At 37.2% G+C, this 15957-nt stretch overlaps 2 protein-coding genes across 2 annotated transcripts; both read left to right on the forward strand.

Annotated features, from left to right (window-relative positions):
- Positions 1–7977: 7977 nt before the first annotated feature.
- On the forward strand, positions 7978–8406 carry LOC147822128 (olfactory receptor 2H2-like). The gene has a single exon (XM_087197568.1). The coding sequence runs from the start codon at positions 7978–7980 to the stop codon at positions 8404–8406; it is 429 nt and encodes a 142-aa protein (XP_087053694.1).
- On the forward strand, positions 8407–8940 carry LOC101726096 (olfactory receptor 2G3). Its single transcript, XM_013070800.3, has one exon. It carries the CDS (start codon positions 8407–8409, stop codon positions 8938–8940), a length of 534 nt encoding a protein of 177 aa, XP_012926254.3.
- The last annotated feature ends 7017 nt before the right edge of the window (positions 8941–15957 follow it).

Here is a 15957-nt window from a genome sequence, read left to right on the forward strand (position 1 = left end):
GGACTCTAACCCACCTCTCACAGTTCAGAGGACTTAATCCCTGCAGGTGCTAACAGCACCCCACCTGAGGCAAAATGAGAAAACATGTAAACAAGTCTCAAAAACAGACTTCCAGATCACCTACAGCAACCCCAAAGGGAAATGAGATGGAACACCTTGATACTCAACCACCTGGACCCACTGAACTGGCAACAAAAGGGGATCTGGAAAAAATGAAATCAGAAATAATTTCTCAGATAACAGGAGAAATTGTGCCCCTAGTGCAAGACATGATTAATAAATCTAGAGAGGAGCTCAGGAACATGATAGAATCCCAACATAAGAAACAAATGGAATCCATGAAACAGATGCAAATAGATTTCCAGGACATGAAAAACTCCATTGAAAGTCTACAAAGCAGAATGAGCCAATGTGAGGACAGAATTTCAGATATAGAAGATAAGATTGCAATTAATGACCAGGAAAAGAAATATTGCTTCAAAATTAGAAGGAACATGAGAAATCAATCCAGCAACTGCTAGATGATGCAAAGAAGAATAACATAAGACTGATTGGGCTCAATGAAGAAACAGGAGAGAGTGGAGATGACATAAAAAAAAAATCTCTTCACAAAAATAATGGCAGAAAACTTCCCAAGCAGGGAAAAAGAACTTGACATACAGATAATTTAGGCATATAGGACTCCAAATAGCCTTGATCAAAAAAAATCTACACAGAAGCATATAATTGTTAAGATTCCAGAAACACAACAGAAGAACAAAGTTCTACAAGCAGTTAGAGAAAAGAAACAAATCACAGACAAAGGAAAGCCCGTCAGAATGACAGCAGACTTCTCAACACAAACCATCAAGGCAAGAAGAGCTTGGAGTGACATATTCCAAGCCCTAAAAGAAAACAGCCTCCAATCCAGATTGATGTACCCTGTAAATCTATCTTTCAAAATTGATGGAGAAATAAGATACTTTCATGACAAAGAGCACCTTAGAAACTTCATAAATATCAAACCAGTACTCCAAAGAATTTTACACAATATCCTAGGAACAGACATTGAGGATCACAACCCCAGGAAGCAAAGCAGAATGAACCCATCTGGCATGACAAGAAATTAAATGTAAATGGGGAGAATCGAACAAAAAGAAAAAGTCATGGCAATGACAAGTCAATACATTTCAGTTATAACCATCAATGTTAATGGTCTCAATTCACCAATCAAAAGAAATAGACTGGCAGAATGGGTCAAGCAGCAAAATCCAATAATATGCTGCATACAAGAAACACACTTAATTCAAAAGGAAACTCATAGACTGAAAGTTAAAGGGTGGAAAACAATACTTCATGTGACAGGAACCTGAATAAAAGTAGGAGTAGCTATCCTCTTTGAAGATCAAGTAGATTTCAAACCAACACTGATTAAGAGAGATGAAGAAGGACACTACATCCTTGGAAAGGGAAGATTCCAAGAGGAATAGATGACAATCATAAATATCTAGGCACCAAACACTAGTGCACCCAACTATATAAAACAAACTAACGGACATGAAAAGTCATATATGCACTAATACAATTGTAGTGGGCGACCTCAACACCCCACTGTCACAAATGGATAGATCAACTAGACAGAAAATAAGTAATGAAATACTAGAGCTCAATCAAACTCTTGAACAAATGAATTTAACAGATGTTTAAAGAGTCTTCCACCCCACAAAATCAGAATACACATTCTTCTGAGATGCACATGGGACATTCTCCAAAATAGACCTCATACTTACATATAGAACTTGTTTAAGTGCAAAGGAATTGAAGTTATTCCCTGTATATTATCAGACCATAGTGCAATGAAATTGGAGATTCATAGCAAAAGAAACTGGAAAAATTTCATAAACACATGGAAATTGAACAACACACATCTGAATAACCAATGGGTCCCAGAGGAAATTAAAGAAGAAATCAGACAGTTCCTTGAATTAAATGGCAATGACAGTAGAACATATCAGAATTTATGGGACACAATGAAAGCAGTCTTACAAGGGAAATTCATAGCAGTGAATATGCATATTAAGAAAACAGAATGAGCCCAATTAAACAACCTGGTGCTGAACCTCAAGCTTCTAGAAAAAAAAGTGCAGGACAACCCCAAAACTCATACAAGGGAGGAAATTATAAAGATCAGAGGAGAAATCAATGCAATGCAGACTAAGAGAATGATACAAAAAATCAATGAAGCCAAGAGTTGGTTCTTCAAAAGAATCAACAAAATTGACAAATCTTTAGCCAACCTTGTCAGAAAAAGGAAAGAAATGCCCCAATTCCATGCAATTAGGAATCAAAAGGGTGAAATTACAGCAGACCCAGCAAAAATTCAGAGGATCATCAATACCTACTTCCAGAACCTATACATCAATAAGATGGACAACACAGAAGAAATGGACAGATTCCAAGGTACATATGAATCACCAAAGTTGAACGAAGAAGACCTAAAAATTCTGAACAACCCAATATCAACCAATGAAATTGAAAACATAATTAAAAACTTATCAATTAAGAAAAGCCTGGGCCCTGATGGCTTCACTGCTGAATTCTACAAGACATTTAGAGAGGAACTGCTGTCACTACTGTTTAAACTCTTCAATGAAATTCATTGAATCCCAAATTCATTCCTGGAAGCAAGCACCACCTGGATCCCCAAAGCAGATAAAGACTCAACTGAAAAGGAGAACTATAGGCCAATATCACTAATGAACATAGATGCAAAAATCCTTAATAGGATAATCTCAAACAGAATGCAGAAGATCATCAAGAAGATCATACACCCTGGTCAAGTGGGATTCATCCCAGCGATACGGGGATGGTTCAATATATGCAAATCAATCAATGTAATACACTATATCAATAGAGCCAAGGACAAAAAACATATGATTATCACCATAGATGCAGAAAAAGCATTTGACAAAGTCCAACATGCATTTATGATAAAAACTCTACAAAATATTGGAATAGGTGGTCTCTCCCTCAAACTGATAGGAGCCATCTATGAAAAGACAACAGCCAATATCATACTAAATGGTCAAAACCTGAAATCCTTCACACTAAAATCAGGAACAAGACAAGGATGTCCACTATCACCACTCTTGTTCAATATCATTCTGGAAACATTAGGCACGGCAATTAGGCAAGAGAAAGAAATAAAAGGAATAAAGACATGTAATGAAAAAGTCAAATTGTCATCATTTGCAGATGACATGATACTCTATATAGAAGACCCCAAAAACTCCACCAAAAGTCTTCTAGACTTAATAACCAAATTCAGTCAAGTAGCTGGTTATGAGGTCAACACACAAAAATCAATAGTTTTCCTCTACACCAATGACAGACCCACTAAGTGAGAAATCGGGCAAATGATTTCTTTCACAATAGCATTCAAAAAATTGAAATACCTAGGAATCAACCTAATGAGAAAAATCAAAGACCTCTTCTCTGAAAGCTATGGCACTCTGAAAAGAGAAATTGAAGATGATATCAGAAAATGGACAGACATCCCCTGCTCCTGTGTAAGAAGGATTAATATAGTGAAAATGGCCATACTTCCAAAACTGCTATATAGATTTAATGCAATTCCAATTGAGATCCCAGCAGCATACTTCATGGACCTTGAGAAAACAATCCAAAAATTCATTTGGAACAAGAAGAGACACAGAATAACAAAAGCAATTCTTGGTAACAGAGACACGGCAGGGGGGTATCACAATCCCCAACCTGCAACTATACTACAAAGCTACTGTGATAAAAATTGCATGGTACTTGCAAATAAACATACTTGAGGACCAGTGGAACAGATTAGAAGATGCAGAAACAATGCCAGACACACTCAGCCATCTCATCTTCAATAAAGGAGCCAAACACCCTCACTGGAGGAAAGATAGATAGCCTGTTTAATAAATTGTGCTGTAAAAATTTTGCTTCAACTTGCCAAAGACTAAAACTAGACCTGTATCTCTCACCATGAACTAAACTAAAATCAAAATGGATTAAAGATCTAAATATTAAAATAGAAACTCTGAACTACTTGGAACAGAGGTTAGGTAGAATTCTTGAAGACATCGGTGTAGGAAAAGATTTTATGAACAAAACCTCAGGTGCCCATGAACTAGCACAAACAATCAACAAGTGGGATCTTTTCTTATTAAAAGGCTTCTGCACAGCAAGAGAAACCACCAGCAGTATGAAGAGACAACCCACAATGTGGGAAAAAAATCTTCACCTGCTCTTCCTCACACAAAGGTCTACTATCTTGAATCTATAAAGAAATTAAAATGATCAGACCTCCCAAATTTAAAGACTCAATCCAAAAATGGGCATCTGAAATGAACAGACATTTCTCAGCCAAAGAAGTAGAAATAGCAAATAAATACATGAAAAATGTTCAACATCTCTGGTCATTTAACAGACGCAAATGAAAACAATGCTGAGATTCCACTTCACTCCAGAAAGAATGGGTGCTATCATGAAATCAACCAATATCAAATGCTGGCAGGGCTGTGGGGAAAGAGTAACCCTTCTCCATTGCTGGTGAAAGTGTAGACTGGTGCAACCACTGTGGAAATCAGTATGGAGATACCTCAAAGAACTAGGACTGGAAGTCCCATTTGACTCTGCTATTCCACTACTGGGGATCTTCCCCAAAGAATTAAAAGAATCATACCACAGTGAGATATGTGCACCCATGTTCATAGCAGCACAGTTTGTAATAGCTAAAACTTGGAAACAGCCCAAATGCCCATCAACTGGAGACTGTATAAAGAAAATGTTTTTTTTAATAAAATGGAGTACTACTCAGCCATAAAAATGAGAAATTAGAGACATTTATAGCTAAGTGGATGCACATTGAGGTGATACTCTTAAGTGAAATAAATAGGACACACATGAATATATTCCGAATAGTTTCTCTAGTGTCAGAAACTGAAAGTGTATATAAGGTTTAAATGTATACTAGGCAATGTGAAATAGGAAGAAAAGGGGCAAAGGGGAAGGAAGTGGGAGGGCTAGGGGAAAGGATAGAAGGGAATGGGATTAATGTGAGAAAATGGAAGAATAGGAACAAAATATTTGTAAATAGGGAGGAATGGAGGGGTTGAAGGGAGGGCTGGGCAAGGGTGAAAATTAAGAACCAAGAGAGACTATGTAAAGTTGCAAATTTCCAATGATTAATATCATTATATTGTATACCTAAAATGTACCAATGATTAGAATGAATAATCAATAATGTAAAATAGGAAGAAAATGTCCAAAGCGGTAAAGGTAGTGGGAGGGGCAGGGGAAAGGAAAGAAGGGAAAGGAAAAATGATGAGAAATGGAAAAAATGCAAAGAAAGTCTTTGTAAATAGGGAAGGGTGGAGGGCGTGAAGGGAGGGCGAGGAATGGGGAAAAATAAGAACCAAGATGCATTATGCAAACGTACAATTTCCAATGAGAAATGGAATTGTGTTGTATACCTACAGTGTACCAATAAAAGTGTTTAATAAAAAAAAGTTAATGATAAAAATCCCAATAGCAAAATACTCCAGATGAGAAAGAAAATAATAAAGAACCAGCATATGCTGTGCATGTAGTAAGCATGAAGCATTGCACTACACATTAGATAAAACACAGCAAAATGGAACATAAAATGGGTCATTCTGTTTTCCTAATAATGACAAAGACAACCATTTTGTGAAAAGTTAAGTTTTTAAGCAAGTTTAGAGTGTTGGCAAAATTTGGGGAGAAAAAATGGACAAAATTGTATGACAAATGAGAGAAATATCACTACTAGTGACTCTAAATATTAACCTCTGTATTTGTTAAGCCACTGCTCTGAGACAAAACAAGGTCCTAGGAAAGCAGAAAAATGTAAACTCTGGTCAAACTTCCAAAGTGCTCTCAGGCAGAAATGGAAGTGAAAGAGTGAATTAAAAATAGGACATGGAGACAGAAGGGGAGGCCATGAAGGTCCCAAAAAGGACTTCCATGGGTGCAGGTGTCAGCATGTGTCCTCAAGGGGTGATCAGGAGGCACAGGGAGAAGCCATGTGTGCAAGGATCCAGGTGGGAAGTGACAGCAAGGAGAAGAGAGGTTGAGGATGGGGGGAAAGAAAGCAGGGGACCATGTAGGGTCACATCAAATTGGGTCTGGGAGTGACAAGGGGATTTGAAGGGCCCCTAAAAGCTTTAAGATGAAAATTGTAATTTCTGGAGATCACTCAAGCAGGTGACTGTGTGGAATAGACTGGGGTTGGCACCTCTGGATGCAGAGCTGTTCCAGTGATAGTTAAGTGGCATTATTACAAAAATTGAATCCAATGAAACTGTGCATCCTTTTGTGAATTTCATGAGGAATAGTTTTGTACCATTCTCAAAAGCTGGTGACCCAACTAAGCCAAGTTTTCCAATGGTGTTTTGCACTGAAAAACTTCTTTTCAAAGCTAACATTTGTCTTTCTGTGCCTGGCTTATTTCAATTGACATAATGGCTTTAGTTTTATCCATCTGTCCCAAAGGACAGGATTTCCTTTATTTTCCTGGGTGAATGTTATTATAAAGCACATACATACCACATTGTATTTAACCACTCATATATTGATGGACACTTAGGTCAATTCTCTGTTCTGTCTATTTTGAATAATGATGCAATATACTGGAGATAATTCTTCACCAAATGGACCTCATTTCCTTTGGTTATATACTCAGAAGTGGGAGTGACTGATTGCATTGTTGTTACGGTTCAATTCACATTATTTGGCACAGTGGTTGCACTAATGCACACTCCACCAATGTGTACCTTGGCTTTCTTTCCTCCACATTTCCCCATTCCCCTGTCCACATTTCTTCTTTCTCTTTTCTACACCAGCCATTCTAACAATGGGGAGGGGAGAGACAATACCACATGGTCTCACTAAAACTTGGAATCTAAAATTGAAGATCATTTTGAAGTAGAGCACAGAGATGGTGATCAGAAGTTGGCAGTGGTACAGAGATGATGTTGAGAGATGGTGGCTAAAGGACATGAATGTAAGCTAGAGTTTGAAAGTTCAACTTTTCTATATTGAATTATTGAAAATATTAGGAAAGTGGATATTAAATGTTATAACCAAAAAATATAATGGTGTGTATAATGCATACTATAATTAGCTAAAGTCAGCCAGTCCATGGTGTACATATACCTCAGAATATCATACTGTACATGGTATATAAATATAACTGTCAATTTAAATACATTTGAAAATATATAACATTTATCCAAATAATGCTCTACAGATTTTTATGAAATATCCTAATGAAAATATTTCAAAGTGTATTTCCCTGTCCTACAAATGAGAGCCCATGTAAGGAACATGATGACAATGTATCGCTGCTAACATTCTGTAAATCTCATTTTACAGATAAATATATTTCTATGCATGAGTCATAAATGTAGGAAGTTCTAACATATTCTTCATTAGAGGCATTTTTAAAATACGGGGTCAGAGAAATACTCATCACAGAATTATGACTGCTGCTAGATTCTAATTTAGTTAAATGACATTGAACATAGACATACAGTAGAATGGAGTTTTCTATGGTGGGAGGAGGACAAGAAGATATGTAATAGGTTCATATCAAGTTTGCAAGATGAAACTGTTATGGAAATGAGTGGTAGTGATGTTGTATAACATTGCATATGTACTAAATTCCACTGAAATATATGCAAAAATTTGGGAGTTACTAAATTTGGTCTTTTGTGTATCTTATCATTACATAATTTTGGAAAAAAGAAAATGAGAGTGGATTGCCTAAATTATATTTTATGCACCCTTTCAGGGAAAATGTATATAAGGTACGTAGCTGCATGAATATTTTGTATCATAAATACTCATTAAAAAACAGAGGGGAATAAAAGAAAAACAAAAGTCCTATTTATCCTGCAAATTTGTTGCTTTTTTTCCAGCCATATATTAAAGACAGATGACATGGAAAGAGAAAATGCAAGTTTTCCTAACACTTTTGTCCTGCTGGGCTTCTCAGAGTTTCCATGGCTGGAGAGGCCCCTCTTTCCAGTGGTCCTAGTTGCCTATATCCTCACCCTGTTGGGGAACACCTCCATCATCCTCCTCTCACTAGTGGACACCAGACTACAGATGCCCATGTACTTCTTCCTGGACAACCTCTCTCTGATTGACCTCAGTCTTACCTGCACCATTGTGCCCCAGCTGCTGGCCAACAACTTGGGAGCACACAAGACAATTGTTGCCTGGGGCTGTAACACACAGGTCTTTCTCTTGTGCTGGACAACTTCAACTGAAAGTGCCCTACTGGCCATGATGGCCATTGATCGCTATGTGGCCATCTGCTGGCCCCTCCGGTACACTCTCATCATGCATCCCTGGGTTTGTGTGTAGATGACAGCTGCCTCCTGGTCCAGTGGTTTGGCCTATGCTCTGCTCCAAGCCACACTCACACTCCATCTCCCTCTCTGTGGAAACCACAACCTGCACCATTTCTTCTGTGAGATACCTGTGCTCATCAAGCTGGCCTGTGCGGACACCTCTGCTAATAAGCTGGCCATCATATTGGCATCCATCCCAGTAGGAATGATGAGTCCCCTGGTGGTGATCATCTCCTACATCTTCATCGCTAGTGCTGTACTGAAGCTACCTTCAACTGCAGGAAGGCAAAAGGCACTCAGCACCTGCAGTTCCCACTTGCTGGTGGTCACCATGTACTTTGGGCCAGGTATCTACTTGTATCTCCAGACTTCATCCAAAAGTTCACAGGCCAAATTCGTGTCCTTCTACTGTGTTATTATGCCCATGCTCAATCCACTCATCTACACCCTGAGAAACAAGGATGTGAAGACGGCATGGAACAAGATCCTGCAATCCCGTGGTGGGGTGAAATCTCTACAAGCCAGAAGATCACTGTCTGTCTCCTAAACAACAACATCTATACATCAATAAACACTGGCATGTCATACTTACTTTTCCAAAAGAGTGTCCATGACTTCCAAAACAGTTTCCCAATTCTCAAGGTCAGCCTCCTTGATGACTGGAAAAAATTTTGAACTAGAAAATTCTCTCATCATTAGTCTCACAGACAGCTTCTATGAGTAGTGCCACAATAAACATTGGTAAGCAAGTATCTGTACTTTATGCTGACTTCAACTACTTTGAGAAATACATAATGGAGTGATTTATGGTACCTGTATTTGTAGTTTTATTTTGGTGATTTTAAAGGAATCTCCATATTGATTTCATTGTGGGTGTACAAATTTACATTACCACTAAAAAAAATATATAAGGGTTCCATTTGCCCTGTATCCTCCTCACCAGCATTTATTTTAATTTCTATTCTTTTTTTTTTCTTATTTTTTGGTACCAGGGATTGAACTCTGGACCTTGTGCTTTTGAGGCAGGCACTGGGACCACTGAGCTAAATCCCCAGCAATTTGTATTCTTAATAATACCATTTTAATTGGGGTGAGATGGATTTTCAACATAGTTCAGATCTGCATTTCCCTAGTGGCTATAGGTATTGAGTATTTTTCATACTTCTTTCAAATTTCTTTTGAGAACTTTCTGTTCAGACCTTTGTCCCATTATCCTAGTTCCTGTTATTTCTAAAAATTAACCATCAATCAAATGAATACCTGAATAAGAATTTAGCCCATTATGCAGGTTGTCACTTCACTCTGTCATTGTTTCCTTGGGTATGCAGAATGCCTTTAAATTCATGAAATTCCTTTGAACAATTCTTGCTATTAATTTCTGAGCTATTATATCCCATTCAGAAAATCAGTTTCTGTTACCAATATCTTGAAGTGTTTCCACTGTGTTTTTCTCTAGCAGTTTCAACTCTTACATTAAGGTCTTTGGTCCATTTAGAGTTGATGTTTGCATAGGGTGAGACATAGGAATCTAGTTCCAATCTTCTAGAATCTTCTTGTGTCCAGTTTCCCAGTATCATTTGTTGAAAGAAGCTATTTTCTCTAATGTGTACTTTAGATGCTCTTTTGAGATGGTCTTTTTCTTAGTTCATCTATTTTTATCCACTGGATTATGCCACTCTGTTTGAAGGAGGGAAGTGGAAAGAGATGAAAAAAAGAATGAAGACATTTTGTGTACATGTACCAAATCTTCACAAGGAATGTAATCATTATGTACAGCAAACATGTACTAATACAAATTTTAAAAATAAACAAAAAACAAAGTCTCTATAGGATATTTTGAAATGAGGGGTTTTTGTACCAAAAGCATTATTCTGCTTGCTTAGGATTGCTTTGGCTACACAAGATCTTCCATACAGATTGTTCTATATGGATTTTAATATTTTTTCTCATTCTGTGAAGAATGAAATTTGTATCTTCATAATCATTTTTGATAGTATGCCCATATTAAAAATTTTAAGACCAGGTGTGTTGGCACATGCCTGTAATGCCAGCCCTTGGGAGGCTAGGCAGAAGGATCTCTGTGTGTTCAAGGCCAGTCTGAGCTACATAGTCAGTTGAAGGCCAGCCTGAACTACATAGTGATAATTTGTCTCAAAAAATAAAAAATAAAAATATTAAATAATTCCAACCCAAGCACATTGGAATTCATTCCATCTTCTAGGGTCTTCCTCAATTTCTTCAGTGATTTCTACTTTTCATTTTAAAGATCTTTTTCTCATTGGGTAGGTTTATTCATATGTGTATCTGTGTGTGTGTGTGTGTGTGTGTGTGTGTGTGTGTGTGTGTGTATACAGTGATTGGAATATTTTTCTGATTTCTTTCTCTGTGAATTTGTGATTAATATATAGGAAATCTAGTCACTTTCCATTTTGATAATTTTCCTATGTCACTGCTAAATTCGTCAGCAGAGAATTTTAGTGGACTCTAGAAATTTCTAGTTATAGAATCATGGCATCTTCAATCAGGAATAGTTTGAGTTAGTCATCATTGCATTGCCTAAATGAGACTAATTAGATCATGGTGTATGATTTTGATTGTGATGTTGGATTCTATTTGCAAATATCTTTTCAAGTTTTTTCATGGCTATGTTCATCAAGGGTATTGATCTACAGTTTTCTTTTTTGTTGTATATTTATCATGTTTTGTTAGCAGGGTAATACTGACTTCATGCAACATATTTGGAAACACTCCTCTATTTTCTGTCAAAGATTGTGGAGCATTTGTATAATTTTCTCTTTAAAAATTTGGTAAAATACAGCAGAGAATGTGCTTAGTTCTGGAATTACTTTACTAGAAAACTACTACTGCTTCAATCACATTGCTTATTATTGATCTGTTTTGGTTATTTATACTAACATCTTGGTTCAGTAAGGTGTATGCATCTACAAATTGGTCCATTTCTTTCCACAGATTTTCCAATTATTGCCAAATAAAATTTCAAAATATTTCCTGATGATCTGTTGGATTTAAGCTTGTCTATTGTAATATTTCTCACCTCAAATTTTGTTTATTGGGCCTTGCTCTTTCTTTTGCTTAGTTTTCCTAAGGGTCTGTTCATTTTCTTTACCAATTCAAAGAAACAATGTTTGCTAGAACTCAGGTAATGAAGCCTAAAAGTAATAGCGACAGAACGTGTTGACTTACATATTAAATAAACTAAACAAAACCTTCCTAGGCAGAGTGTTTGTAATAAATGTCTTAATGTTCAAAACAAAAATGATATTTTGCTTTACTTCTCAACTCAATATACTTATCCAAGATCCCTGCAGGGTGATGGTGACTTCTTCCAATTGGAACCTGGAAGATACTCAGACCTTCTTGTCCAAGTGTTCATTCTCCCTTTCAGTAGAGTATGTCTGATCCTGGCTTCAAAGTGATATTGTCCTGCTGATCATGTCGAATTTGTCAGAGACATTTCTTTCCAAATACCATCCCTGTGAAAATACACACAATAATTTATACCCAATCTAGCCAAGAAATTGTGGAGGAGCTATCTTTAGCTGGCTGTTGAACTAAATCTGCCAAAAGCTATGCCTTTTTCTCTAATTTCTTATTCATCTTTAACTGGCTAGTCCTGGTTATTACAACTTGTGAAGGCCTCTTCTACCAAGGTTGTCAGTGGGATTTCAGGTCCTGACTCAAGTTTTGTAACTTCCTTCAAATATCTGGATAGAATACATTATGCAATGCATGGGTGTTAGGGCTCTCACTGCTGATGACCCTGGGTTGGTTTTAGTACACCTTAAGAAAGCCTCTAACAAGTGATTTTAAAACACAGTAGGAATATGCTCTCTTTCTTACATGATCTCTTTGACCCTAACACAATTTACAGTCATAACTTGTCACCTTCCCATTCCTACTGTAATACAAGATAAAAAAAATTCTCCAACCTCCTTTATGGATAGAATTTCCAGGTCTCATTTAGCATCTTGATTGGGGACTTGATTGCAGAGGTGCAGGGAGTCATAAAGTGAGGCACTATATTTAAAACACTCAGAGTTAGATATTTCTGGAGCTCTCAATAGTGTCTTCTATTGAAGTAGTTCATCATACAGCTAGCTATCATGCTCTTATTTCTGGATCTAATACTCTTTTGTATGATATAGGAAATTTGATATAACTTGTTCTAAGTATCATTAATCAGCTCTTTCTGGGGCTCTGGGAAGATGTCTGCTTAGGAGAAAAAGTCTGATGATAAGGAAATAAGAAATAGGCAGCTGAATCATATTATGGATTTAGGATCAGCCTAATCTTTTTTCAACAGAGGCAAGAACAGCTACATTTGCATATATAAAGTTTAATTGTAGCTGGTAAATCTGTGAGATTAAAGAGGTGTTTATAAATTTTCTGTAGTTTCAACTTACTATATTTATGTAGTAGAAAACCAACTGTAAAAGGTTATATGGGCAATGTGAATCTCTGACTCTCAGGGCATGGGTTCTCCAATGTTCTTTCCTGAGGGCAGTCACAATGAGGAGAGGCTTACCATGAGGTTCATCACTTTCTGCTTTTGTCTGTTCTTTTTGTTTGTTTTCTGTGTTTTGAGACAAGGTGTGGCTTTGTAGTCTTGGCTGGCCTTGAACTCACAACAATCCCCCTGCTTTAGCCTTCCCAGTGCTGGGATGACAGGTGTGTGGCTCCATGCCCAGCTTGTCTACTTAATGATTTTCTCTTCATACTACTTTTCTGTCTTCTGTCTATGAACTTAATTCTTTTAGGTTTAAGGGGCACATATTTTCTTATCTTTGCTTTATGAAAAAATTTCCCCTTTGAATTTTGCAATATTATTTTTGCTCCCAATTTTGTTTTCTTTTTCAAAGATAATAAGGCAGACTTTATTCAGGAAGAACCATAGGTGAAGCTTTAGGGATCACTGTAATGGGATCTTGCAACTGGGGGAAGAAAAGAGCTTCAGCTTCCTGCTCCAGTTTTTGTTTTATTTTGTAAAGAGAATAAAAGATGTTGCAAAGCCTTTACAAGCATCTGACCTTATGGGGCTATCAAAACATAAATTATATGTATAGGGAAAATCAATGAATGTTACACTGCATATGCTGTAGCCAATTTTAAAGTGCCTGTTTTAGGGGGAAATGTAGTTGGCAAAGTGCTATATTGTAAAGGGAAACCATTCTCTGGAAGTTTGGAAACAAAGTCTAAAAGATACACATACAAAACATTTTGTAAAGTACTTAGATAAAATTTTAGAAAAACCTGTCATCTGAGAATGATAAGCACTACTTCAGGATTGCCAAAGGACATAATTCCTTGTTTAAAGGAAGTATATCTCAATCTTGAGATTATTCTGCTACTTCATGGCTGTTGAGTACTGTGACCAGAGATTGTTGTATAGTTCCATTAGTTAGCTGGCTGAACTACAACTAAAGTCCCTTCTTTTGAGTGGATTAGCCTTAGATTTAAGAGAAAGAATTTGGTGGTGGCAGTAAACTAAGCTACAGTTTTAATGCTAATTAGAAAAATCAATTTTGAGGAATTTAATTCTGACCACTTTCTAATTATGGCACTTGTGTGGAGATTCTCACTGAAGCTGTAGGAAAAGAACTGATATTGATATTAGTTGGCTTTGTATCATGGGAAGAGATTCAAGTTAAAATGTGTTGATAGATTTTTAAAAATGATTCATCTTTTATAGCAGATAAATAACAAGTAGGCCATGTAAAATATTTCTGCACACTGTGTCAAATATATTTGATGTTTAGAATGGTGTCATTTTAAATGAAGCTGTATTAAATTATCAATGTCAGTCCTCATTCATAATTTTTATAATCTGCTTCTTGTATATTTGTTTTTATGTAACTTCAAGCATCACAAATAGCTGAGAATTTGTGATTTCCTATGACTGAAAAAATAATACTAATAACCACGAGTCCTTAACCACAACACAGAGAATGAAAATGTCTTGCAAGATAAAAATAAAAGTAAAAAAGAGCCAGGGATTTAGCTCGGTGGAGCTACTGCCTGCCTCACAAGCTCAAGTTCCCAAGTTTGATCCCTGATACCAAAAAAGAAAAAAGAAAGAAAAGAAAAAAGAGGCAGAAACAGAAACAGAATTCAGGTTACAAATCACCTGTACAGACACTAGAATGATACAGAGGAGATGGTACTATTAATCAAACACAAGGACATCTAAAGAACTCAGGTCTCCTATCCAGAAAATCAGTATTCAGCAGGAAATGATTAAATGCTACACAAAACCAGCAAATAAAGCTCCTTAGCCTGAAACAAAGGCACCAAACCAAACCATGAAACCCTACCTCAAGAACTAAAGAGGCATAATGTGTCCAGTGCACAGTTAATTGCAGGGGACCAAGGCAGGCCTGCTGGGCAACAACCTGCCCTATGGGGGGTGTCTGTCTCTCATGGAAAAATACACAATTGTTGCCCTCCAGCTTCCCAACAGATATCAACCAGTGAACAGGGATCAGGATCATACTTTTTATCCCACTTGCCTGGGGGTGACTGGTGTGTACCTAAAACCAGTCTATCAGTTCCCCAGCTCAACAGTGAATTTCAGCAAAATTTTAAGTTCAAGGGCTAGAGGGAACCTTTCTAAAGGAGATGTAGGCCAATTTCCCAGAAAGCACTGTTGTAGTCAGGGTTTACAAGGGAAATAGATTTAATACAGGATACATAATGTATATAATTATTTTATAACAACTTATACTTTTCTAATTTACAATTTTATAATTATTTTACAACAGTTATCCAAAATTCAAGTGCAGCCAGAGACGTAGCTCACATATCCTGCCTGGAAAGTGCAAAATCCTGAGTTTGATCCCCAGAATTAAAAAAAAGGTCACATCCAAAGGAGGGCAAGAGACCTACCCATACACTAGATACCCAAAGATTCTAGAAGGGCCTGAGTCCCACTGCAGTGTTCTGCACAAGTCCAGGTGAAGGCCTAGAGTCCAAAGCAATATCATCCAAGAGTCTACCCAGAACCCGCAGCAATGTCTTCTGCTTGTCTGTATTGAGGATCTGCACATGGAAGAACCAAAGGCTACTGGTGGAAGCTAGAAAACTTACAGAGGGGGATGAAGGATTTGTGCCACCAGGCTGAGGGATCTATACTGGAGCTAGAAAGGGATGCTCATTGTAAAGATGAGAGCTCCCCTGACAAGAAAGGAAGCCATTCCCAGAGGCAGCGAGGACTCGAGCTCTTCAGATGACAAAAACAGCCAGGTTTGCATAAAGCTTTTCCAAGAAAATCAATAGCCCCCAACCTTCCCCTCCAGTTCTCTTTTTATATTGTTGGCAATGATCCTCGGGTGGGTCTTCGATGCACAGAACCTCACTGATTCAGTCCAGCTGGGCATGACAAGTTGATCATTAGTTAATCCACCACAACCACAATTCAAATTTCTAATTTAAAATGCATTATTATGAAAGCAATTAATCCTGACGGGGGATCTGGGTGGAAAGCCTGTTAAAATTCTCGGAGTTCATAAGCTCAAAACAGAAAAATGTCTAATGAGACAGGAAAAGA

Source organism: Heterocephalus glaber, unplaced genomic scaffold (assembly GCF_053883595.1).
Source record: "Heterocephalus glaber isolate CG9 unplaced genomic scaffold, H.glaber_assembly_v1.0 deba00001673, whole genome shotgun sequence".
In the NCBI taxonomy this organism is placed as follows: Eukaryota; Metazoa; Chordata; class Mammalia; order Rodentia; family Bathyergidae; genus Heterocephalus; species Heterocephalus glaber.

Bases quoted from the DNA above. Each gene is read 5' to 3' on its own strand.
- LOC101726096 (XM_013070800.3), top strand. From the start codon at position 8,407: ATGACAGCTGCCTCCTGGTCCAGTGGTTTGGCCTATGCTCTGCTCCAA.
- LOC147822128 (XM_087197568.1), top strand. From the start codon at position 7,978: ATGGAAAGAGAAAATGCAAGTTTTCCTAACACTTTTGTCCTGCTGGGC.